The 24,980-nt window shown below is 44.4% G+C and overlaps 1 protein-coding gene across 3 annotated transcripts in view; it reads left to right on the top strand.

Moving 5' to 3' along the window:
• The window catches only part of LOC124794769 (paramyosin, long form), a 193,952-nt gene that overhangs the window by 147,624 nt on the left and 21,348 nt on the right, over positions 1-24,980 (top strand). For all 3 annotated transcript variants that reach the window (XM_047258394.1, XM_047258393.1, XM_047258395.1), the window contains exons 12-13: positions 5,758-5,885; positions 20,176-20,288. In XM_047258394.1, the coding sequence (XP_047114350.1) occupies positions 5,758-5,885; positions 20,176-20,288 (241 nt within the window). The remainder of the gene's footprint in view (positions 1-5,757; positions 5,886-20,175; positions 20,289-24,980) is intronic.

Genomic DNA, 24,980 nt, shown 5'->3' with positions numbered 1-24,980 from the left:
AAAAAGATAGAAAATTAAGGAGAGGGGACCTGGATAAATTGCACGAACCATAGGTTTTGAGAGTTTTAGGGGAAGCATTAGGCAACTATTGCCTACAGCATGGAAAATAATACAATAGGAGACAATGGGTAGCTTTGAGAGATGAAATAGTGACGGCAGTAAAGGATCAAATGAAAAAAAAACACTAGGCCCAGTAGAAACCCTAGAGTAACACACGAAATATTGAGTTTAAATCACGAAAGGAGAAAATATAAAAGGAAGCACGCAAAAGTCAAAAAAATGAGATTGACAGAAAGAGCTAAATGTTTAAGCAGGAAAAGCCAGAGGACAAATGCAAGGCTGTACAAGCATGCATGACTGTGAGTACGACAGATGTTGCCTAATGAAAACTGAGGAGACCTTTGGAGGAAAGAGAAGCAGTTTCACGAATATTAAGAGTTCAGACGGAGGCATGGGAGATGTAGAAAGGGATGGACGATGGATCTATAGTAAAGCGTAGCCGTTCATATAAATATTTAGGGACACTCTTTTCGGATAAAGGTGGAAGAAACGAGGAAATATAGCACAGAATAGGAAAGAGAAAGTTAGCAATTAAACTGTTAAGACTCCATAACGGACTAAAACGACGTCAAAAAATTTGAAAAGGATGATACATGAAAGTATAGTTGATAGCATTGCTCTATATGGTGCTGAACTGCGGGAAGTCTCCACGGTCAATGAGAAGAAATAAAAGGCAATGGAAATGGAGTTTTGGAGACGAAGCTGTGAAGTAACAAGAAGAGACAAATCTATATATATAAAAGAAAGTCGTCTCAGTTACACTATTTATAACTCAAGAACGGCTGGACCGATTTGGCTGAAAATTGGTGGAGAGGTAGCTTAGAACGAGGAGACGAACATAGGATACTTCTTATCCCGTTCGACCGCTATAAAACGTGGTACAACGAAAACGCATCTGGCATGGAATAAAAAAACGCAAATGTCAGCTAAACGTCACTATAAAACGTGGTATAGCAAAAACGCATCTGACATGGAATAACAAAACGCAAATGACAGCTAAACGTCTATGGTTAAGTATCAGCATATATCATTAATTAAAAATTTAAAGAAATAATTTGTATTTTCTTTGACTCATCAGTAACAATGCCGCGACCAGGACGATCGAATATTTCTCGACAAAGCCGTAATGCAAAGAAGGATACAAAACATTGCGAATGAAAGGACTGAAGAAGAACAACAAATTTCCCGTGAAGAGCGCCGCGTTAGTATGGCTCAACTTCGTGCTTCTCAGTCACAAGAGCAAAGTGAGGCAGCCCGAGAAACGGCTCGGTTGGCAGTGCGAAATCGTCGAGCGAACAACAGAGATCAACATGTAGATAATTTTCGACGCACAAGAAGAGATTTATCACGTGATGATTTGAATCGAGCAGCGTTTAGATACGATTGCAGCACTGATTACTGCTTGCATCCTTGCGTTTGCATTGGGATGTTTTGGAGGAGCAATGATTTTACTGTCTGGCGATTTCCGCCAGACACTGCCAGTACTTCCAAGATCAACGGCTGCAGACGAAATAAATGCTTGCCTCAAATCATCGAATCTATGGCGCTATGTGAAGAAACTTCAGCTGATAACAAACATGAAGTTCCATTGCCTAATGATACGTCTGCTGAAGATTTCTTTGAGCAGTTGCTGACTATCGGTAATGGTCGAGTACCTGTCGAAGAATCGAGCGGATTGATTTCGTTTCCTCATAATTTCTGTGACTTTGTCTCACCGAAAGACAAACTTATCAACAAAGCATTCCTAAACATCATTACTAACTACAAAAGTAATGAATGGTTGAGTGAGCAAGCAATTTTAGCGGCTAAGAATAATGATGTAGATGAACTAAACTACATAATTCAGAATGAGATCGTTGGTAAAATGCATTCATTCAAATTTATTGACTGTGTAACAAATGAAGATGAAGCCATCAACTATCCAATTGAATTTTTAAACTCCTTGGATGTGCCTGGCTTAACACCGCACAATTTACGCCTAAAAGTTGGCTCCGTAGTAATCATGCTTCGAAACAAAAACCAACCAAAACTATGCAACGGTACGCGTTTGGTGGTAAGTAAACTGATGAGCAATGTTATTTACGCGACGATACGCAAAGGAAAATTCGAAGGTGAGGAAGTTCTCATTCCGAGGATCCCGATGATCCCAACCGATATGCCGTTTGAGTTTAAAAGACTTCAATTTCCGATCCGTCTTGTATTCGCCATGGCCATTAACAAATCACAAGGCCATTCCTTGAAAGTTTGTGGTTTAAATCTGGGATATCCATGTTTTTCACATGGTCCATTAGATGTGGCATGTTCACGGGTCGGAAGACCATCTGCGTTGTTTGTTCTTGCGCCTGATAGTAAAACAAAAAATGTCGTGTATCATAAGGTACTGAATTGAAGAGTGAAAGCTATGCACCAAAAAACATAAAGAATAAAGAATTATTAAAATACTTATTATTTTTATTTGTATTTACTAATAAAAAATTGAACTTAACATCCAAAATCTGATTATTTATTGGCTTTAAGGCGGAACAGAGTTCGCCAGGTCAGCCAGTTAAGAAATACAGTGCTACGAGAACAGATGGAAGTTACAAAAGATATTGTAGACACAATTGAAAATAAACGGCTAACATGATATGGACATTTTAGAAGAATGACAGCGGAAAGATGGCCTTTTTGAAAATGACACCGGAGACCTCCACGGCACAGAAAAGGCGGAAGACCCTACCTACACTGGAACCATGGAGTGAGGAGTGCGATGCAGGACAGAGCCATGAAAGAAGAGGACTAGCAGGATGGTAGGAGATGGAAACTTGGATGCAAGAGACGCCGCATGGTGTAGAAAACTCGCTTAAAGAAGAGAAGAGATTGAAAACCAGTACTTAGCGAAGACGGGAAGGCTGAAAGGTGAAAGGAGTGCATAGTAGGGCCATAAAAGGGAAACAAAATGAAAGATAATGTTATAGAAAGAGATGCAGATGAGATGACAGATAATGACAGTGATCTATTACAGTGTCTTAAGGAGAGTAAAATCTGTTGAGGGAGACAAATGAGTGATTACAGTTAGTAGAATCAAATTGACGTAGGTTGAATCAGTTATGCAGAGATGAAGAAGCTTTTATAGGGTATATCAGCGCGGACTGAAGATTACCACAACAACAACGTAATATCTACATGGTTAGAAATGAAAGAATGTTACCACTGAATGGGATATTAATTTCTAATGGGTATATGTCATGCATCTCCAGCCGTATCTTGCAACTGAACATCCTGGTTAAGTGTTAGACGTTAAATAGGTAGAGTACATTGTCTTACACAGCCGATGGGGAAATTCTTGAATGCACATTAAGTAATGTAATAATCAAAGTAATTGTTAAGCCTTATTTCAAGTGAAAAAAATAGTTCGTGATAAGATCTGCTATCACTGCGGGAAATAAAAAAGCATTCAGTAATATTCTAGTTGCTATAACGACAGTTACAGGCCTTAAAGCCACGGACGTACGTCAAGATACACACACGCCAGCTACGATTTAAGATCATAGTCGTAGCCATGACGACAGACCAGGGTGACTGGTCAATAGCTATTGACTACAGTCAGCCTGTTGCTTTCGTACGTAGTACGTACCATGTGCCCAACAGCTGGTTTTAGCAGATCTTTGACATTTTGTACTGCAATTATCTTTTATATTATTGCGTTCCTTATGGACCCATACACTTTCCAACAGAAGGTCTAATGATGTTGAAAAAACCGATTTGGTAAACATTTAATAAAAAAAGTGTGACTTTGACATTTCTTTTATTTACACTGATTGCTTCCAGATTACATTATGAAATTTAAAATATTTAAATTATTTTTAATTAACTCAAGAAAATTTAGCAGATGAGCTGGAAGAATAATATAAATAGATGAGGAATAGGGAAGTTAGGGTCTTCTTAACAATGAGACACAAATATGTTGTTGCATGCATTTAAGTTAGTTAGGGTACACCGTGGGAGAGGCTGTGCCGATAACAACACGGAAAGGTCTCATCTCATGTAGAATTTAGAATGGTTTCGGATGAATCACACTTTACTGGATACTTTGTTCCAGTGTAGTATGCCTGAAATGGAGAAAAATTTGGTGTTATGCGTAGGTACAACCAAGATACCGGACGTATCACGTCATCTACTGGAATTACGGAATGATGACTGGTATCTGATATCCGAGGAGAGGTACTGGGGTAAGCAGGGACTAAGGAACCGATGGGAAAAACAATTGATGTCAAAATCACATGGCTCACCTGGTCGCATCCATCCCAACTGACGAGGAGAACACGGCAAATGCCATAACCCGATTTCCCAGGAAGTTCTCTCAGTAGAAGAGGGGTCAAACTAAGCGACCACTTGTTTCGGCTTATCCGTAGATATTCGACCATTCGAGGTAATTTATGTGTCTTTTAGCGAGTAAACGGTCCAACGAAAGCGGCTACAGACTTTAGCGCCCCCTGTTCGAACTCGATTATTATTTAGCTTTATGTTTTTCATTTAAAAGTATATATCCATTTTCTTATAAGATTACTACATGAAAGTTTTATAATGTATATTGAAACTAGGTTGTTTTTATTCGTCTACTAACTGTATGTTTGGTGAATGAATAAAAAAAGTGATAAAAATAAACGAATAGAAAAATTATTTAAAATGTTTTTCACTGAAATTTCTTATTCATAATCAACTGCATTCGCCAGTTGTCGGAAAGGTTTATGCGTGGTTTGCCGCGAAATTATTTCCAACAAGTGAAATATTCAGCAGTGTTAACGAAGTTTCTTTCGCGGGTGAGATTCACACGAAGAAATGTTTCTGTGGCAACTCTGGCTACGCGCGATACTCGTGGTGTTCAGAATTTCTATGTTTCGAATTTTTCTGTGATCGGTGTCATACTAGGGAGTGCACTAAATTTTCCTGCAGAATAAACATAAGAATAAAATGTAAGAATTAGAAATTGATATAAGAATGAAATATTAGAACATGTGAATTTAAAAAGATTGTAACCTCTGAAAACACCATACACACATACATTATACAATAAATGTATGACACTTATTTTGTAATTTTGTAATTTTTGAGGTAACATAACGCCCTTGTATCCTATAACTTGATAAGAAACATTCGTTTAGTAACCTTCTACGGACGAGTGTATATGAATGAAAAAATAAAATAAATAAAAACAATGATCGGATTTCATACACAAGAGGCAAAATTGTGAGACTGCGACGCTAGCCACTAGAGCACCAATTGGGCGGAGCAAACCTAACGCTAAAATGCATCTAAATTACGTCGAAACGTTTGATAAACGTTCGAGTATCTACGGATAAACTGAGACACATGTTCTCTTATTTGGCTCTTCTTCCACCGGGCAAAGCTTCTTGGAATTAGAATTATGGCACTTGCTGTGTTTTCCTCGTGAGCATAGGAATAACTGACGTGATAGGGCAACTAGATGTGACACACACCATCTCTTATGGAAACATACTTGGCTGTTTCGAGTCGCCTGGAGTTTTCGCTATTGGTGCCATGTCGAAGTACTTCACAGTGGTAAATACTAGGCAGAGCTAATGATTCGACTAAATTTTAATATTAATTTTTGAATTGCACGTAAGCAAGAGACAGATTTACAGCGTGCAGCAACTGTTTGAACCGTCCCTTAATGACGGCAATCTGTGCCTACAGACGACCTGCACGACGCCAAGAACTCGCTGAGCGACCTGACGCGCCGCCTACACGAGCTGGAGCTGGAACTGCGCCGCCTGGAGAACGAGCGGGAGGAGCTCAGCGCCGCCTACAAGGAGGCCGAGGCCGTGAGTACAACATACTCCACACTCTATATGAAGGGCTTGTTTCAATAGTGGCACAAGTCCACTTTTGTTCATTCTGAGATACAGGGCCCTAAAGTTAAATGAGCGCCGAAAAATCTGCATTTGAGATACCATAAATGTTCAAACATATGTCTTCTCGCTAGAGATGAACCTTTCTTTCTGTTTATTTCGACCATTAATCTCAGAAGCATCATAGACAGAAAAGTGGAGGTAATGGATTTATACCACTATTGAAATAAGCCCTTCGTATCATGCTGCACACCTGATCCCGCCACCGACTGCAGGCGATCAAGTCCCATGTACTAGATCCAGCGAGATCTCTCCAGTGGAGCAGACGCGGGTCCGTGTGGGGTCGTTTGCGCCTCGTGCAGAGTTTCCGTTTCAGAGCTCAGACACTGCACAGCTCTTGTTGCCCTCTATTATACTTGCCAGGCATCTTCCTCAATCCTGTTGTGTAGCTGGTAGCAACTTCTGGGACTGACAGCTCCGCTACGAGGAGCAGTATTCACTGCACGGTGTTGCAAGATTATCAGTTGTCACCACGTGACTGCGTTGAATGGCCACTAGTTTATACCGCAGTATTCGGCACGGCCCCTCTTAATTCTTGCTTTCCCTTCGGATGATATTGTGGAGCATTTATAGGTCAGAAAAAACAGACACTTATTGCACAATTTTGAAGATTTTTCCTTTTAAGGGCTGTAGTATTTCAGGTTGAACAATAAGGCACTGTTTTTTTCTATTGATATTTGTTTATTTCTAACTAGTTATCGTCTTATTGGGCCATCCTCAGGAAACAACTGAGTAGCGTCCGCAAGGGACACTAGTTCTTAAGTAACCACACGTTATAAGCAAAGGTATAATCCACTTGCACAGAATGTTCTACACCAAACTAGTTTTTTAACGTTGAAATTACACTTTATGCAATGGACAATATTAAACACAATAATTAAAATATATAATACTCCACTATTACAGGTTACATGGTTATGATCAGGTAATTTGAGAGGTTGTGACTTCTAGTTGAGAACTGTCTAACCGACCACTAGTTACATGTTTGTTGAATAACATACGTAGTACTATAAGACAGTTTCAACTAGTGTCACGACCTCACAAATTATGCCATCATAACCATATAATCTATAATACTGTATTTTGATTATTGTGTTTAACGTTGTCCATTGCGTTAAGTGTAATTCACAATGCTAAAAAGCGTGTTTGATGCACAACGTAAATAAAGAGTGTTGTGGATTGGCAGGAGCCAACTCACGGAGTTTGGAGGAAGCCGAAAGGCACGCGTTTTAAGCTCACGCAGGCTGGCGTGAGGTCTGGAATGGGTCAAGGAAATTAGACTAACAAAACACGTACGTAGCTGCTGGAATACTTAACTTTAATCCATTAATGTTGAACGTAGCTCTTGTCTGTACATTCTTTACAATATAAATAGCAACTGATAATGGCACCTTGCTAGGTCGTAGCAAATGACGTAGCTGAAGGCTATGCTAACTATCGCCTCGGCAAATGAGAGCGTATTTTGTCAGTGAACCATCGCTAGCAAAGTCGGTTGTACAACTGGGGCTAGTGCTAGGAAATCTCTCTAGACCTGCCGTGTGGCGGCGCTCGGTCTGCAATCACTGATATGGCGACACGCGGGTCCGACGTATACTAACGGACCGCGGCCGATTTGAAGGCTACCACCTAGCAAGTGTGGTGTCTGGCGGTGACACCACATTCCTCCCCCGCAAATCGGCGTACGGTTGTGTTATAAGGCTTCCGCCCGCCGTGGGGAGGACCCCATGTTGACGTATGCGACGAGGGGGGGAGCCTAACAACAGGCGAGGCCGTGCCACCCGCACCCTGTCATTCGGTCCGAGGGGAGCTAGGAAACGCCTGAAAACCTGCTCCAGGGTGCACGCCAACATGCGGTGTATGCGCCCGCAGATAGACAGGAGGGGCCGAAGGGTCAACCTCCATCGGGCCGGGGCAACCGACGGGCGAAGACGACATACGGTCCGGAGCAGGCAAGAGTTCCATGTCGGAGGACAACTGGTCACGGGAAGCGATCGGCGGCGCGTGACCCAGGGAGGCGCCCGGCGGTTGCAGCGACGTGTCCACTGCGGGCGTCGCCGGCGGGAGAACAGGCGGCGGCGGCGGTGGCGGTGGCGGCGGCGCGTCGCCATGGGGCAAAATGGAAGGCAGCGTCGGTAACACCTGGGGCTGAGGCGAGCCAGTAGATGGGTCCCCAGGGCCCTGACCGGACGGCACCGTCGCTGAAAGCAGACGGCGAGCGGCAGATCCCATGCGACGACAGAGGCGCAGCTGGTTGAGATGCCGGCGCACCTCACCAGAGGCCCCCAAAACCAGGTACATAGCGCGGCCGAGGGGCTGAGAGCGATACGAGGACAAAAAGAGCAATAACGCGTCCTCCCGAGAATGCGACTCTTTTAACTTCAACATCTGTAACTTGAAAGTCCGGACCAATCGTTCAGCGGCACCGTTTGAGTGTGGCGAAAACGGCGCGGTTGTCAGATGTTGAATACCATTGGCCTTAAAGAATGACTGAAATTCTGCGGACCTGAATTGTGGGCCATTGTCGGAAACAATAGTCTGTGGAAGACCTTCAATGCAAAAGATAGCAGATAACGCTTGGATGGTGGCAGATGACGTCGTGGAAGACATCCGGACAACAAAAGGAAAAATACTGAATGAATCTACCACAACCAACCATCGAGCATTCCAGAATGGACCAGCAAAATCTATGTGTAAGCGTTGCCAAGGGGAAGTGGCTGTTGGCCATGCAAAGAATTTCCGCGGCGGTGCGGATTGTTGTTCGGCACACGCCAAGCAAGAAGAGCACATATTCGTAATCGCCGCATCGATTCCGAACCAAGTACAGTGCTGACGAGCAAGTTGTTTCGTTCTCACTATACCCCAATGTCCTTGGTGGAGAAGCCGTAAGACAGAGGACTGTAACGAACGTGGGACCACGACCCTGGACTGATCATTATCAGAACGCAACAGCAAAACACCACTTCGAACAAAAAGTCTCCTTGTGAGCAAAAAATCGGCGAACCAACGGATTCTCGATCCGTGACTTTGACAAGGCCATTGCGTGGCAACAAAACGCAGAACGGTAGCAAGGACGGGGTCGGCAGCTGTGGCTGTAGCTACACGACAAAAATCAATCGGAAACGATTCGACCACGTCATCGGTTTCCGCATCAATGAACATGCAAGCAAGTTCGGAAGAATCGAATGCTCGATCCTCAGCAACAGGCAAACGGGACAACGCATCGGCGTTTCCGTGCTTAGCAGTGGACCGATACAAGATATCGTAGCGGTACTGCGAGAGGAAAAGAGACCAGCGAATGAATTTCTTCGCTGTACGTGGAGGTACAGGCTTGTTCGGATGAAAAAGCGATGTCAAAGGTTTGTGGTCTGTGATGATGGTAAAGTGACGACCATACAAGAAATCATGAAACTTAGTAACACCAAATACGAGAACCAATGCTTCTTTCTCGATCTGTGAATAATTTCTTTGCGCAGACCAGAGCAATTTGGACGCAAAGGCAATAGGGCGATCATGCGATCCATCTTTGTGCGCAAGCACAGCACCGATCCCGAAATCCGATGCATCCACCATCAACAAAAGGGGTTTCTGGGGATCGAATGGCGTAAGGCAAGTATTGGAAAGCAACGCCGATTTCAACTGGCGAAAGGCGCGTTCGCATTCCGTCGTCCAGACGAACGGAACACCTTTACGGCGTAAGCGATGAAGCGGAGCTGAAATGGAAGAGGCGTGCGGCACATATTTGTTATAATAATTAATTTTTCCCAGCACACTCTGTAGCTACTTCAAATTCTGCGGCGAAGGCAAGCCTTGTATGGCACGGAGGTGCTCGGGACTGGGATGTATGCCTTGGGCACTGAGTACATGTCCCAGGTAGGGTAAGTCACGAGCAAAAAACACACATTTGTCCTTCCGCAAGCGAAGACCATTTTGTCGCAAGACCTGAAATAATGTTCTGAGATTGGCTAAATGTTCTTCTTCCGTCTTTCCGGAGATCATAATATCGTCCAGATAGTTTGCTGCAGTAGGGACCGACGCAAAACAGTTTGCAGGTATTGCTGAAACAATGCAGGGGCGGATGCACACCCGAATGGCAATCGTTTGAATCGATACAAACCAAGATGCGTGTTAACCACCAAAACGCGCTGGGATTCTTCGTCCACCGGTATTTGTAAGTACGCATCTGCTAGGTCCAACTTCAAAAAATATTTACCCGGGCACAGTTTGTCAAAAAGATCTTCTGGGCGGGGTAAAGGAAAAGTTGCAATCGCTAGTTGTGGATTCACTGTTGCCTTGAAGTCCACACAAAGTCTCAATTTTCCAGAAGGTTTTGGCTAAATCACTAATGGTGATGCCCAGAGAGTAGCCTGCACACGTTCAATCACACCTTGTGATTCCAAATCGTTTAATGTTCTTGCGACCTCATCATGCAATATGTGGGGAACATTGCGCGCTCTGAAAAATTTCGGTTGCGCATTTACATTCAGTTCCAAATGTGCTTTATAGTTCTTAGCGCAACCAAGGTCCGGTGCAAAAATGTCTGCAAACTCTTCACATAGACGAGAAACACTGTCTGAAGGCACAGTCTGGTTCACTGATAGGACCTGATTTACTATAGACAAGTTAAACAACTGAAATAAATCGAAACCAAACAAGTTCACTGCAGAAGAAGAATGAAGGACATACAATGACACAAGTTTTGTTTGTCCTTTGTATGTTGCAAGAAGGCTGCACTGTCCTAACACAGGGATTGCTTGTCCTGAATAGCTACTTAACTTAACAGTTGCGGCACGCAATGGAGGTGTGCCCAGCTGTTTGTACGTGTCGTGATTGATCAGTGAAACTGCAGCTCCGGTATCGAGCTGGAACGGTGTCACTTTGCCATTAATGTCCAAGTCTACAAAAAGTTTATTGTCCTGCTGATGACAAGAGCGACTGTCTTGTGCAACGTGAACTGACACTGATACAAAATCACTTGTGACATGACAGGATTTCCGGCGATGTCGACGCACACTATTTGTGGGACGAACACAGTCACTGTTGGAGAGAGTGGCACTGGGCGAAGTGGAATGAACTACATGAATTTCCATGGGCGAAGTTTCACGAGCCGGAGTATCCTTGGTTCGCTGCCGATTCCAGCGCAAAGCAAAGGGCGTGGAATGGTTGTGAGTGTCCGATCTGAGCTTTTTCTGGCAAACACTTTGAACATGTCCTTTTTTATTACAGAAAAAGCAAATAGCCTGGCGTGACGGGCAATTCTCACGCGAATGTCTAGTAGCACACCGTGGGCATGATTTTAGCACTGAGTTTGCTTGCCGGCGCGGCACACGTGGCTGAGAGCCTGGTGGCAGCTGCGCTGATGGGCGCGAGGGCTGTTTACTGCTCCGTGCAGCTCGCCCAGCGGGCCGGGTAACGTGACACACGGCTGGTGAAGTTTCAAATGATTCCTGAGCAAAGTCAAGTGTGTCCTGTCGATCCAATATGTCCGTCACTTGTCGAAGGGAGGGATTGATTAGTTTAAAATCTGTTCCCTTATACGAACATCAGAAACGTTCTGTGCAATTGCATCACGTACCATAGTATCTGAATAAGGGAGTCCACATTGACCCTCAAAAGCACAATCCCTAGTAAGGCCTTGCAAAGTTGCAACCCACTCCCTATTAGTCTGACCTGCCATACGTTTTGTACGAAAGAAGGTATACCGTTTGACAACTACATTGACTGATTCTTTGAAATATGCATCTAATGCAGACAAAATTTCGTCGTAGGACAGAGTTGCTATGTCGCGTCGGGGAAATAATTTGTCTGTCACATGGTACGTGTGCACCCCGACGGTTGCTAACAAAAAAGGCTGCCACTCATTACCTTGAATTCTGTAGGCGGCGAGATGGAATCCAAATTGGTGTGACCACTCTGTCCAGCTTTCCAGTGCAGCATCAAAAGGACGAAAAGTTGGTGCAACAGCGTGTTGTGGCTGCGGTAGCGGTGGAGCGGCGGCTGCCGCATCGTTTTGCATCGCACGTTTACCCTGGACGAGCTGTCCAAGGGCATCCAGTAAGGCCTGCGTCTGCTGATTCTGTAAGCGATAAATTATGACAGTACATCTGGAGATGGTGGCGAAGCCATTACACAAGTAAATCAGGGCAATATAGTTAAGAACGCAGAAAACCTCGTCGCCAAAATGTTGTGGATTGGCAGGAGCCAACCCACGGAGTTTGGCGAAAGCCGAAAGGCACGCGTTTTAAGCTCACGCAGGCTGGCGTGAGGTCTGGAATGGGTCAAGGAAATTAGACTAGCAAAACATGTACGTAGCTGCTGGAATACTTAACTTTAATCCATTAATGTTGAACGTAGCTCTTGTCTGTACATTCTTTACAATATCAATAGCAACTGATAATGGCGCCTTGCTAGGTTGTAGCAAATGACGTAGCTGTAGGCTATGCTAACTATCGTCTCAGCAAATGAGAGCGTATTTTGTCAGTGAACCATCGCTAGCAAAGTCGGTTATACAACTGGGGCTAATGCTAGGAAATCTCTCTAGACCTGCCGTGTGGCGGCGCTCGGTCTGCAATCACTGATAGTGGCGACTCGCGGGTCCGACATATACTAACGGACCGCGGCCGATTTAAAGGCTACCACCTAGCAAGTGTGGTGTCTGGCGGTGACACCACAAAGAGTATTCAGTTTAACAATTTCTCAACCATTGTCAAGACCTCTCAAGCTTCAGGATTATCAGAATATAATCTGTAATACTGTAATATTCTGTAGTTTCAGTTATTTGTTGTGCATGATATTGTCCATTGGGTAAAGTGTAATATCAACGTTAAGAAACAAGTTTGGTGCATAACATTCTGTGCAAATCGTTGTATCTTTGCTTATAATGTTTGACTACCTAAGAATTAATGTCCCTTGTAGAAGCTTGTCAGTTGTTTCCTGAAGATGACCCAAAAAGCAAAAAAACAATAAGAAATCAACAAATATCAGCATAAAAAACCAGTTAACTTGTTATTCAATCTTAAATATGGAATTGTTCTACAAAGAAATAACGGAAGAATCCATAAGAAAGATAGTAATATTCCTCGAAAGCGCTGTGAAATATCGCTGCTGCTGTCCCTGGCCAGACTTTGACATCTGTGCCTTATCAACTGTATTTCATCCTGTGAGATGCTGGAGAAATGCATTTGCGACCATTTGCAACCCCTCACGAACCTGAAAACTACCCCAGCATTTTCATCGCAAACAGGACCCAAAGATTTCTATATGTCGTCTGCCTTCCGCTCATTTCTGTTTATATCTTTTAGATGATAGAATTCCTATCCTCTTTAACTATTTCCATCTCAAATGATATTGTCGTAATGCAAGATGGGTAATTTCTAATGTATTTCACCAGTAACGAAAAAGTGCTACCTGTAGATATGCGCAACAGGGACTCGAGCAGTAATGGTAATAATCCTCGGAGGCCGATATACATGTGATCAGAGACGTGTTGTGTTTGTAGAGTTCATAGACGTGTAGCCGCCTGCCGATGGCGAGATAGTTCTTAGAGGCGTACCTCGGCCAATATAAGAGCCTGTTAGGCACTGGGCAGGCCAGTGTTCTGCCGGACGTATGCCCGCTGATTCAGAGTGTGCCCTCTGTATAGCCTACTTGTAGGTTCTATAGAGGTAAAACAAATAGATGAGGGTGTTCAGCAGAGTGACGTTATGTGACATTCAAGCTGACTCACAACTTTCGATCTGATGCCACCTTGTTTCATTAATTTGCTTCATTTCATACCTTCACGCCTTTGGGAACTTCTGCGTGGTCAGTAAAAACAGAGTGCAGTATCCATCAAAACTAACGTTTCATTTAACATCTGGTGCAAAGTTTACATCTTTTGGAAGTTTCGTAAAAGTGATTTTATGTCTGCTCTCCATACCATTAACAAAACCAAGTCCGTCTAGAGCTGAACATTGAACACGTAACAGTAACGAAAGCTAGAAAGTCAAATTCCACAGCGTGATTGGAATTCGTAAAGTAGCTAGGCCCGATATGTAGTTACAAATGCCAACTACTCGGGACAGCTAAATGTCTCGAAAACGACGCATCATACAAAAAAAATTTCTGAGTGAAAAGTGAATATTAGTAAAGGGGACATTTGTGCGCGCTACAAATGGCCACCTACCCCCCCCCCCCCCCCCCTCCTGCGTGGGCGGGACCAACTTTGTATTTTGAAACGGGAACCCTCCATTTGTATTTCTGTAATCGACAAATATCCAGTGTGCCTATTATCGCAATTAAGAACCGACGCAATTTATTCTGCATTTCATTTACAATGTCAATGTAAACCTTTGTGTTCTAACGCTTCATATTAATGTTCTAAATTTACTTTAGTGTTGCAGATGTGATTGTACAGTACAATACGGTTATCTGCATCAATGTCTGGTTAGATACTATGTTTAGCGTAGTTTAGAAACAATGACGTGGACGTAATAGTTTTCTGTTCCTGTTGGGATGCTTGATTTCAGAGTGTCCTCGTACCGCTCACCAATGGGGTGATTGATTTCAGTGATTCCCCTTAGCTCTCACCACTGGGATGCTTGATTTTGGTGAGCCCCTTGCCTCTCACCATTGGCGTGCCTGATTTCTGAGAGTCCCCTTGCCTCTCACCACTGGGGCGCTTAACTTCGGTGAGTCCCCTTGCCTCTCTCCAGTGGGGTGATTGGTTTCGGCGTGTCCACTTGCCTTTCAGCACTGGATTCCAGCGAGACCTCTTGCCTCTCACCACTGGGGCGCTTGATTTATCAGCCACCCGTATGGTGGGGTTAGAGGGTGGCCATCGAAATCAAGCATTCCGATGGTTTGGGGACTAACCAAAATCAATCCCTTAGCGAACAGAAAACCACTTTGCCATGCATGTAGAGTATTTGCCAGAAATTTCAGTGTGTAAGTAAATAATGTTTGAACATCAGTATCAATCGTTAGAACACAAAGATCGGGAATGAAATGTAGAATCAAATGCGTCGGTTGTCAACTGCAAAAACAGGCACACCTGATATTTGTCGACAACAGCGCCACCTACCACGAATGGGAAATTTACTGAAATAATCAGCAACCACTTTCATCATGTCTGCACTTGTTGTTTGGTTTCCTTATATCATTTTTTGTACATGAACATGACCACAGAAATACGCTGAATCCATCTTATTTTCAACACTCGCAAATATTGCGATAGTTATAATCTTCTGAAGAAGGGCACTAAGTGCCTGAAGACACGTTAATTAGGTCGAGTTCCCTTTCAGAGAATGGCGTTAGACCTCGAGTAGGCCTGAATCTTTAAATACTTACGTACAACCATCTTATAAACCATCTGCTTCATCAGTACCTCGCTCTGTTCTATTAACATAGATCAATTCAGTACTATAGGCGTAACGACGTTCGATGCAGGTGAAGGTCCATTCAAGGCTTCTCAAAATTCTTGGCAGGCGTTGGGTTTTGAACGAGAGACCTTTCTGTCAGCACCAGAAGACCTGCCAACTGTACAAACGGTCCCACGTCTGGTTACTCACTGGCAGTAATTAGACCGTTCAGGCTAAATATAGAAGTAGCAGGGCAACTTCATGCTCATGCCAAAATCATCAGAACTGCTCAACAGTTTTTGGCCTTGGAACGCAATGCTCAGAATGACGTCATAACCCAACTGTTTTGAGAACTTGTCCTCATTCTGCTGGTGTGTGCTTCCATTTATGAAACAGTTTAGGCAGAGGGAGATAATGAGTAACGAAGATTTAACAGAGGAAAAAGAAGTAACTATCCTCCCACATTCGTGTAAAGAATGGACAGCTGTTGACAATAGTCGCAGCAGTCATATAAATGTCTAGTCTGACATACAGCTACAGACTGTACCTATTTTCGAAAGTACGAGGCGTATTCGAAAAGTAAGAGTCCTTTGCTTTATACCTGAATGTTGGCAGCTCAGAACGAAGGTGGCGCATGCAGAGCCATTTACTGATTGTTTACGACGCCACGTTAAGTTAGTGTTTCGATTCAATCGTCATTTGAGAGTGAAAGCAAAAAGCAATGGCTTCCAAAGTCGGTGTGCCGCCAGTTACGATGTAGTGCGCTGTAATTCGGTATTTTGTGTGTAAAAGGATCCAAAACTGCTCATATTCATCAGGAGATGAGCCCAGTTACTAGCCTTCAATATTGTAATGAGTGAAGGGAAGGTTATACAATGATGTCGAGACTTAAGTGGCGGTACAGAAGTGCTTCTCGGCTTGATGCAACTCTTTCGATATGGCGCCTCATAGGATGCAGTTGACAACATTTAACTACATGGCTGTCACTATTCGAATTAAAACATCCCTTTATTTTGTTTTCATTACTGCATAGTTTCGAATAGCACGCCAGTTTCCACAAAGCTGTCCTTACTTGAGTCATAGACCAACAAATCATGAAATCACAAAAATAGCGGAGTCCAAACGAAGAACGTTGATGGTGAGATCGCTGTACGAGAGCGTGCTGAAAAGTAATGTCTCCGAAATTTTATGTGGAAACTCGTAAAACTTTTCAAATAAAAGAAACTTTATTACTAGTCTACATCCTTGTTCTTCATGTCTACGTATTTGTAGCCCTCTGCCGCTAAAGGGCTCCGATTTGCAGCGTGCAACACGGCGGTGTGTAACGTAACTATGTCGGTGCGCGGGAAACAGCGTTCTGCCATCAAATTTCGAATTCGAAGAGTTCATCCACACATGGAGAACCCTTTCTTTCAGCATGACCACACACGAGTGCTCCGACATCTGCAACAACCCGACCCCTTGTGTTCACTGTAATCGATCAACCTCTAATACAATTCCGACTTGGCACCATCCGATTTTCATCTGTTCCCAAAACTGAAAGAATACCTTCGAGGACTTTTCACTTTGATAGCGACGAAGCGGTGCAAGCAGGAGTGAGGTTGTGATTCCGTGGATAAAGTCAAATATTCTACAGTGGCGGTTTCATAAATCTACACTGGTGTCCAAAATTAAAGCAACAAATGGAAATTTTGCAAACTTGCTTTTATTTTGCCATAAAACAGTATAAACAGGTGATAGTATAGTAGAAACAATGTAAAGAATACAGGATGTAAACAACTGCAACATACATGACAGTAGACGAAAATACGTTTTCGTTTTTTCCAACTAACAGATCTGCACACAAATTCCGACAACTGGTTAACGTGCTCACTTGGTGGTGTGACCACCTCTGGCAGCAATACAGACCTGACAACGACGGAGCATGCTGTGAATAACGTCATCAACGTCACGTAGAGGCAATAACGCCCATTCTTCCTGCGGAGCTGCTCGCAAGTCTCGGAGAGTGGTTGGTGGATGCTGACGTAATGCATCCCGTCTCCCTAGTGCATTATAGACATGCTCTGCGGGATTCAAATCGAGAGAGCGAGCAGGCCACGCCATGCGTGCGATATCTTCTATTTCCAAGAAAACATCAACCACTCGTGCTCTATGAGGTCGAACAGTATCGTCCATCAATATGAAGTCTGGGCGCATAGCACCTCACAACATCCGTACATGAGGTCCCAAGAACTTGTCACGATAACTGATGGCAATTACATCTTTCCAATTTACCCGTACAATTTCATGAAGATCGGTTCGACTGGTCAACATATTCCCTGCCCACACTATTAGCAATCCTCCTCGATATCGGTATCTTTCCACACTGTTCAGGTCCCGAAATCGTGTTGCACATTCCCTTCAGATGCGAATCCGTCGAGAATCACTCTCCAGACTAAATTGGGACTCATCTGTGAAAACAACATTGGCCCACTGTTCGACTGTCCATGTGGCATGTTGACGACTGCACACTAGACATTCCCTTCTGTTCCCGTCACAGACACACCTATAGCAGGTCTCCGACAATAAAGGCCACTCTGTCGAAGCCTCCTCTACACCGTTTGCCTCGATGAAACACGTCCAGTCGATGTTGCTAGGTCAGATGCCAGTTGCTGCGCAGTACTAAGGCGGTACCGTCGTGCTATTACAGCAAATAACGGCCCTCTCTCTATGATGTCACTCGTGGTCGGCCCTGCCTTGATCTTCGCGATACAGATTCGGTCTCTATAAACTTTCGCCACATCTGAGAAATCACAGAAAGATTCGCGTTAAGCCATCGAACCACATGAGTTTGCGACTGTCCTGCTTCCATTCTTCCTATGGGCCTTCACCACAGAGAGTCTGGCAGACGTCTTATCTGTGTCGTACTGCAAAAATGACTCTGAGCACTTGGGACTTAACTTCTGAGGTCATCAGTCCCCTAGAACGTAGAACTATTTAAACCTAACCAACCTAAGGACAACACACACATCCATGCCCGAGGCAGGATTCGAACCTGCGACCGTAGCAGTAGCGCGGTTCCAGACTGTAGCGCCTAGAACCGCTCGGCCACTACGGCCGGCTGTCGTACTGCGCCGTCTGCGACTGTGCTCAGAGCGATTGTGGATGTGGAACTACCCGGCAAACACTACTCACTTTGATAGGTGCCCTGACGTCATAGTTGACGTGGTTTTCCATTGACGAAAGTGCCATCTTCCATGCAGAACACGATCGTACGGACACCTGTTGACAGTATGATTATCCCGTGAATTAGACACAGGACGGAGAAACAGCGGTTTGTTGCTTTAATTTTGGACACCAGTGTAGTATTTCTCTGGCAGAATATGTTCGCCGCCATGGCGACTATGCTGAGGAATAAATATGTAGACGTGGAGAATAAAAATATGTTAATAACGACTGTTTTATTTAAAAAGCTTTAAGAGTTTTTACATAAAAAATTAGGAGGGAAGACGTTTCAGCACGCCCTCGTACATAGTCCAGTACATCCAAGTGGCACGCTGGATCACGACTTCAGTAATTGAGAGTTAAAATAAAGTTAAATGAACAACTAAATAGAAAGTGCGAACACATTGCTAGTCACTTCTCTGTAAGATGTCACTCCTCCTTTGACCTGGATACATCCGCAGATTCGAGTGTGGAGAGTGTCACACAATAATTGCAACCTCTCCTGTGGGAAGCTGGTCCACAACTGTTGTAACTGGCCCTCGATGTCCTGGAACTTGGCTGTGGTGAGAAGTTGACGTACGAAATAGTGACGCACAATTTCCATTAACAACAGATTGGAGGATTTTGCCGGCCAAGCGAATGGTTCGAAATAACGCAGGCAGTTCGTAGAGAGACATTGCGTGTGAGGACAAGTATGTTATTAGGATGCACCATGAGCGGTAAAGTATGAGGTCGAGGATGTCTGTGACATGCCGCTGTGGAGTCAGAATTCGCTGAATCACTAAGGTGACCTGAAGTCACAGCTGATGACTCTGCACACAATGGCGCTAGCGGTAAAACCAGCGCGTCTCTCCAAAACATTGGCAGAATATGTCGTCTCCCCTCAGTGCCGTCATATTAGCATACGTGCGTCATACGAGGTAGTGCGGAAGAAGTTTACTCAGATCCATCCCCGAAAATGATGCGACAACACGGACCCGTGCTTGCCCAATACGGCACCACTGGAATGGAAGTATTGTGTCTTCACTCTCTGGGCAGCGATTCAGTAGAGTGGCCTCTGATCGTCTCCAACAAGTATACAGGATGGCACGGAGTGTTGCAGTAAACCCTCTACCTAGATTACAGATCCACTTGTAAACAGTTTACGATATTCTCGGTACACGATAGGGCAATCCTCCCCCGATGTGGTCAAACTCGGTTGACCAGAACTTTCACGACACGTGTTGCTTCCCTCGCATTTCCATTCTGTCCGACAATGAGACGCTGTCAGATCCAAACGCCCCTCGTGCCTGGACGTTACGCAATTTGACCAGCCAAGCGCTAACAGACCACCGTGACGCTCCTTCGAGACTGTCTGGTAACGTCGTCTGACAAGCGCACAGTATTCTCCGTGGTACGTCACAGCGTTCACTAGCTCGATGACGCACTGCGTGTCCATTACTATTAGAGCTGATAACAGATGACGATTGCAATGCTCTTTGGTGGCCGTTCGAGTCATCACAGACCCCTGCAGTTCTGTGATAAGCAGGTGAACGAGACTGCGTCTACATCGAGCCGTTCCCGTTCCTTGCACTTGCAATACCTATTCACCTGTGAGTGTATTTTACACGCTGCCGTGCCGCGTCTGTGGTGTCAGTGGCGTCACGCGCCTTTCTGTGTTGCAGGGTCGCAAGGCTGAGGAGCAGCGGGCGCAGCGGCTGTCTGCCGAGTTCGGCCAGTTCCGCCACGAGAGCGAGCGCCGGCTTGCTGAGAAGGACGAGGAGATCGAGGCTATCCGGTGAGTAACAGGCCCTCCGCCCAGACACCACGCAACAGAACACACTCCTCTCCTCATATACGTCTTCTGGGGATCCCGCCTCCTGCAAAACACAATCTTTTCTTCTTCTTTCATACGTATATGTTTCGGCGACACTGTCAATAGGTTTCTCTTTCTTCCACCCAAAAACTTGAAGGCGTAGTCATCGGATTCACAAAACTGTCTCCGCGAAAAATTATACCTCAACAGCCCATACAGGATGCTTTGTAAGAGCATGTAAAAACAAACAGGACATAGAGGATGATACACTGAACAATTTGACGTAGGAGACCTGGGGCCAGAGAAGCAACCTTAAGGAAGCAATAGGAATAAAAGCACATTACTGTGCACTTTTTTATTAACTCCAAATACCATCATTGATACAATGAACGTACTATTTTTACCGTATCTTATAAAATGTGCTGAGACTGACGGTCATCATCCTCAGAGCAGGCATGACATCGGCGAATAAGATTCTGATGCACCCTGACAAATACCCCTGGTGTGTTTCGGATCACATCACAGGCAGCCACAATTCTGGCCAATAATTCCATCTCCGTATCCACTGGGGTCTCATACACACGTGACTAGATATCCCAATAGGAAATAATCAGGGGATTCACGTCAGGTGATCTCGCAGGCCATGGGCTAGGACTTCCCTTTCCAATCCAGAGACCAGGAAATGCAGCATTGAGATGGCTGCGGACGTGAGTGAGGCAGTACACCGTGATGTTGTATCCACACCCTCTCACGAACAACCAAGGGTACGTTTTCCAGCAACTCAGGTAGAACTCTTTGCACGGACCGCAAGTAAAAGTGGCCATTCAGACGGCTTACTTCATCATGACTTACTAGTAATCAGGCTCGTCGTCCTTGTTTCCTTGCAGGAAATAAAGAATGTACATGTAAATAAACAGCACAGTAGCTGTAAACTTCTACGCATGCTATCTGTAAATAAGCTCACTCACTCACTCCGTCGTCAAACCACGAGTGGCCTACCAGGACCATCCGACCGCCGTGTCATCCTCAGAGGAGGATGCGGATAGGAGGGGCGTGGGGTCAGCACACCGCTCTCCCGGTCGTCATGATGGTATTCTTGACCGCAGCCGCTACTATTCGGTCGAGTAGCTCGTCAATTGGCATCACGAGGCCTGGATGGTCACCCATCCAAGCGCCGACCACGCCCGACAACGCTTAACTTCGGTGATCTCACGGGAACCGGTGTATCCACTGCGGCAAGGCCGTTGCCCAGCTGTAAATAAGCTGGAAAACAGCAATGCCTGGCAAAGCGGTATACAAGTTACTTCCGTATCTCCTTAAGCTGGCTTCTCCGACCCCAGGTTACCAATCTCAAATTGTTCAGTGGAGCATTCTCTATGTCCTGTTACATTTTTGCACGCCCTTACGAAAAAAACCTGTATAGGTGTTCATGTTGCTATCTGCATTGTACAGCACAGTTGGTATTTATTAGTTTTAGATTACAAACTGCATGTTAAAATATCCTTATTGATTGGACACGACACACTGTGCTAAAAATACCAGCTCAGCTGCAACAAGACAGGCAACGATATGAACAAAGGTATATGCTGTTAAGGTTTATGTTTTTTGTTGAGCCCGTTTTGTGATTACATTACCACAGTACGAACTTTCGTGTGCGTTCATTTAACACTGCAAATATTTTATAGCAGAATACACGGAAATCTGTTGCAGATGATATTGCGTCACTGAAACATCTGTAAATAAAACAGGAAAGAAAAAAGAATTCGTGTTTTGCTGAAGGGAGGATCCTGAAAATATATTTTTCGTTCCAGCAAACACGTACGCAACGTGTGCACTGTAGCCGGTATTTTTAAGACAGTTTATGATATGCAACCAACAGTGATTTTTTAAAATAGAGTATGTCATCTAGAACTAACAAATACAACTGTAACGTACAAGAGTAATACCAACATGAATTGTTGCTGTTAAGATATAAAATTTTGCTGAAACAGAGTGTCAATCATGTATCACAATACAAGAATACGCGTATTTTCATCAAATATCTAGTTTATTTTACACTAATGTAGGAAAACCCACGTCAGATACTATAACATAACTAATTCATCTACGACTAAAATAGAGAAAACAAAAAACTGTGTTTACCGCAAGTTGCAGTCCTTAAAATACACTTTGCTGCGCAAAACGTAAGGACGAAAGTAACATTTGCATGATGTGCCACTGCCAAGTAACATAGCTCGATCAAACGTGCACTATTCATTGAAGAAACTGCTACAGTGTAGTACAGAAGGTAACTGTAAAAAATACGCAGCGGGATTAACAGAAACGACTCTTTTATTCAAAGACAATAATTACTCTCAAGTCACTGCGATGGTTCCCTGGACATCACAAAAGGCGGGACATGGCTCTTCGTTACGTGTGTGAACACAACGGACGGCAATGCATGTGCTGCAATGTGCTCCTATGCTGGCCACAAGGTTGGTACTGAGTTTCTTGTGATAGGGCGTTCCATTCCTTCACTAGCGAGTTTGACAGCTGCTGGATAACCGTTGGTGCATGTGGACGTCTTCCGAAAGCAATCCACATGTGCTCCAACGGATTTACGTCGCGGGAACGGGCAGGTCAGTGCATTCGCCGAATATCCTCTCGTTCCAGGAACGGCTCCACCTGAGCAGTTCGACGCGGTAGCGCATTGTCACCCATAAAAATGTAGTAAGGGCCGAAAACACCCCCGGAAAAGACTGACGTGAGAAAAGAGTACAGTGTCACAATAATGAGTAGCCGGCCGGGGTGGCCGAGCGGTTCTAGGCGCTACAGTCTGGAACCGCCCGACCGTTACGGTCGCAGGTTCGAATCCTGCCGCGGGCATGGATGTGTGTGATGCCCTCAGGTTAGTTAGGTTTAAGTAGTTCTAAGTTCTAGGGGACTGGTGACCTCAAAAGTTAAGTCCCATAGTGCTCAGAGCCATTTGAACCATTTGAACTGATGAGTATACAGTGTTCACAAATTTGGACGTCAGTACGCCCATGCAACTTTATGCCTTCTCAATTCATTACACGTGAGCCATAAAAACGGTCATGTTCGACAATGCTGGACGTACCCTTAATATAGCGAAAGATGGGAACACGTAATGTATACAGGTACACTGTCGAACATGATCGTTTCGGTGGTCCATGTGTAGTGATGTGGGGAGGCATAATGTGTATTGCCGTCCATTGTGATCACACAACCCACTAAGAAACATGTCCCGCCTTAAGTAATGTCCTGGGGTCTACCAAGAATCGCGGTGACTTCAGAGTAATTATCGTCTTTGAATGAAAGTGTCATTTCTGTTAGTCACAGTGAATATTTCTTCAATTTACCCCCTGTACTATAATGTACTAGTTCCTTCTATGAACAGTCCAAGTTTCATCGAGCTATGTTTCTTGGCAATGACAAATCATGGGAAAGTTATTTTCGTCCTTAAGTTTTGCACTCCAGCATATTTATTGTGCAAGCAAGCACGGACGAAAATAGTGAACATCCCTAAAAAATATAGCCTCAAGAAAAATATATTGCGTAGATCGTTTCATCTTCAGAAAAAAAAGGGGAAGTAAAATACGGAGCGGATCCTTTCATAACGCTAAATTTTTATCGATGCTACACATAAATACACGATCGTATCACCATCTCAAAATGGGTTTCATGAACCTTTATACGGATGCAATGATTTGGGGACTAAAGTAAACACCCAGAGTCCAGTCCCGTTCTCGCCATACTGTCTCTGGAGCAGGCGTGGTATGGCATTTCCCGATAGATCTGACAGTGCACCTTTTCAGTTCGGGGAAACGGCGCTTTGTATGGGAGAACAGTTTCATATAGAGAAGCTCCTGTCCGTAAATCAGCATGCACAGTTGTTGGAAAGTATGGCTCGTACGGAACACAGCTCGTCCTTCTCACGCACGATTTCCTGCGAACTGTGGATGCGAGCCACCAGACAGATTCTGTAATGCTACAACTCTAGAAAGCTTTCAACACTGCATACTGTTAACAAAGCAGGTTTTCGGCCACCTGGCTGGCTCCGAGGCTTTTGAGCGATATCACCTGGAATTTTGTAAAGAACGCCGAGGCTTCATACCAGCAGAGAAGTGAGATAGCACAGCTCCTGTTCTCTGAGTACTTAAATACGTCGGATAGCTTGGGTTGGTAGGACATGTTCTGAGGCATCAAGGGATCACCAATTTAGTACTGAAGGGCAGAGTGGAGGGTAAAAATCGTAGAGAGAGACCAAGTGATGAATACACTACGCAGATTCAGAAGGATGTAGGCTGCAGTATGCACTGGGAGATGAAGAATCTTGCACAGGATAGAGTAGCATGGAGAGCTGCATCAAACCAGTCTCAGGACTGAAGACCACAACAACAACAACAACAACAGCTTGGACACCAATCTGCGGTTGCTGAAGACGCTGTTGTGTACGGGGAACCGTAAGAGGATTGAGGATGACCATTTGGACCATTGAGATGGATTTAATTAAATACGAACAACTTAAGTATCGGTATGTACGAGAAACATTGTTGTTGGAATACAGCATTAATGACATGCTTCTTGATTCAGGCAAGGCAATCAAACCTATAGACATAACGCAGAGAAGCGACATGAATGACCAACTATGGTTATTGAGATTGTTCCAAAATG

Source organism: Schistocerca piceifrons, chromosome 4 (genome assembly GCF_021461385.2).
Source record: "Schistocerca piceifrons isolate TAMUIC-IGC-003096 chromosome 4, iqSchPice1.1, whole genome shotgun sequence".
Classification (NCBI taxonomy): Eukaryota; Metazoa; Arthropoda; class Insecta; order Orthoptera; family Acrididae; genus Schistocerca; species Schistocerca piceifrons.
The sequence above is the reverse complement of the archived record's forward strand: the minus strand, read 5'-3'. Positions and strand labels throughout refer to the sequence as shown.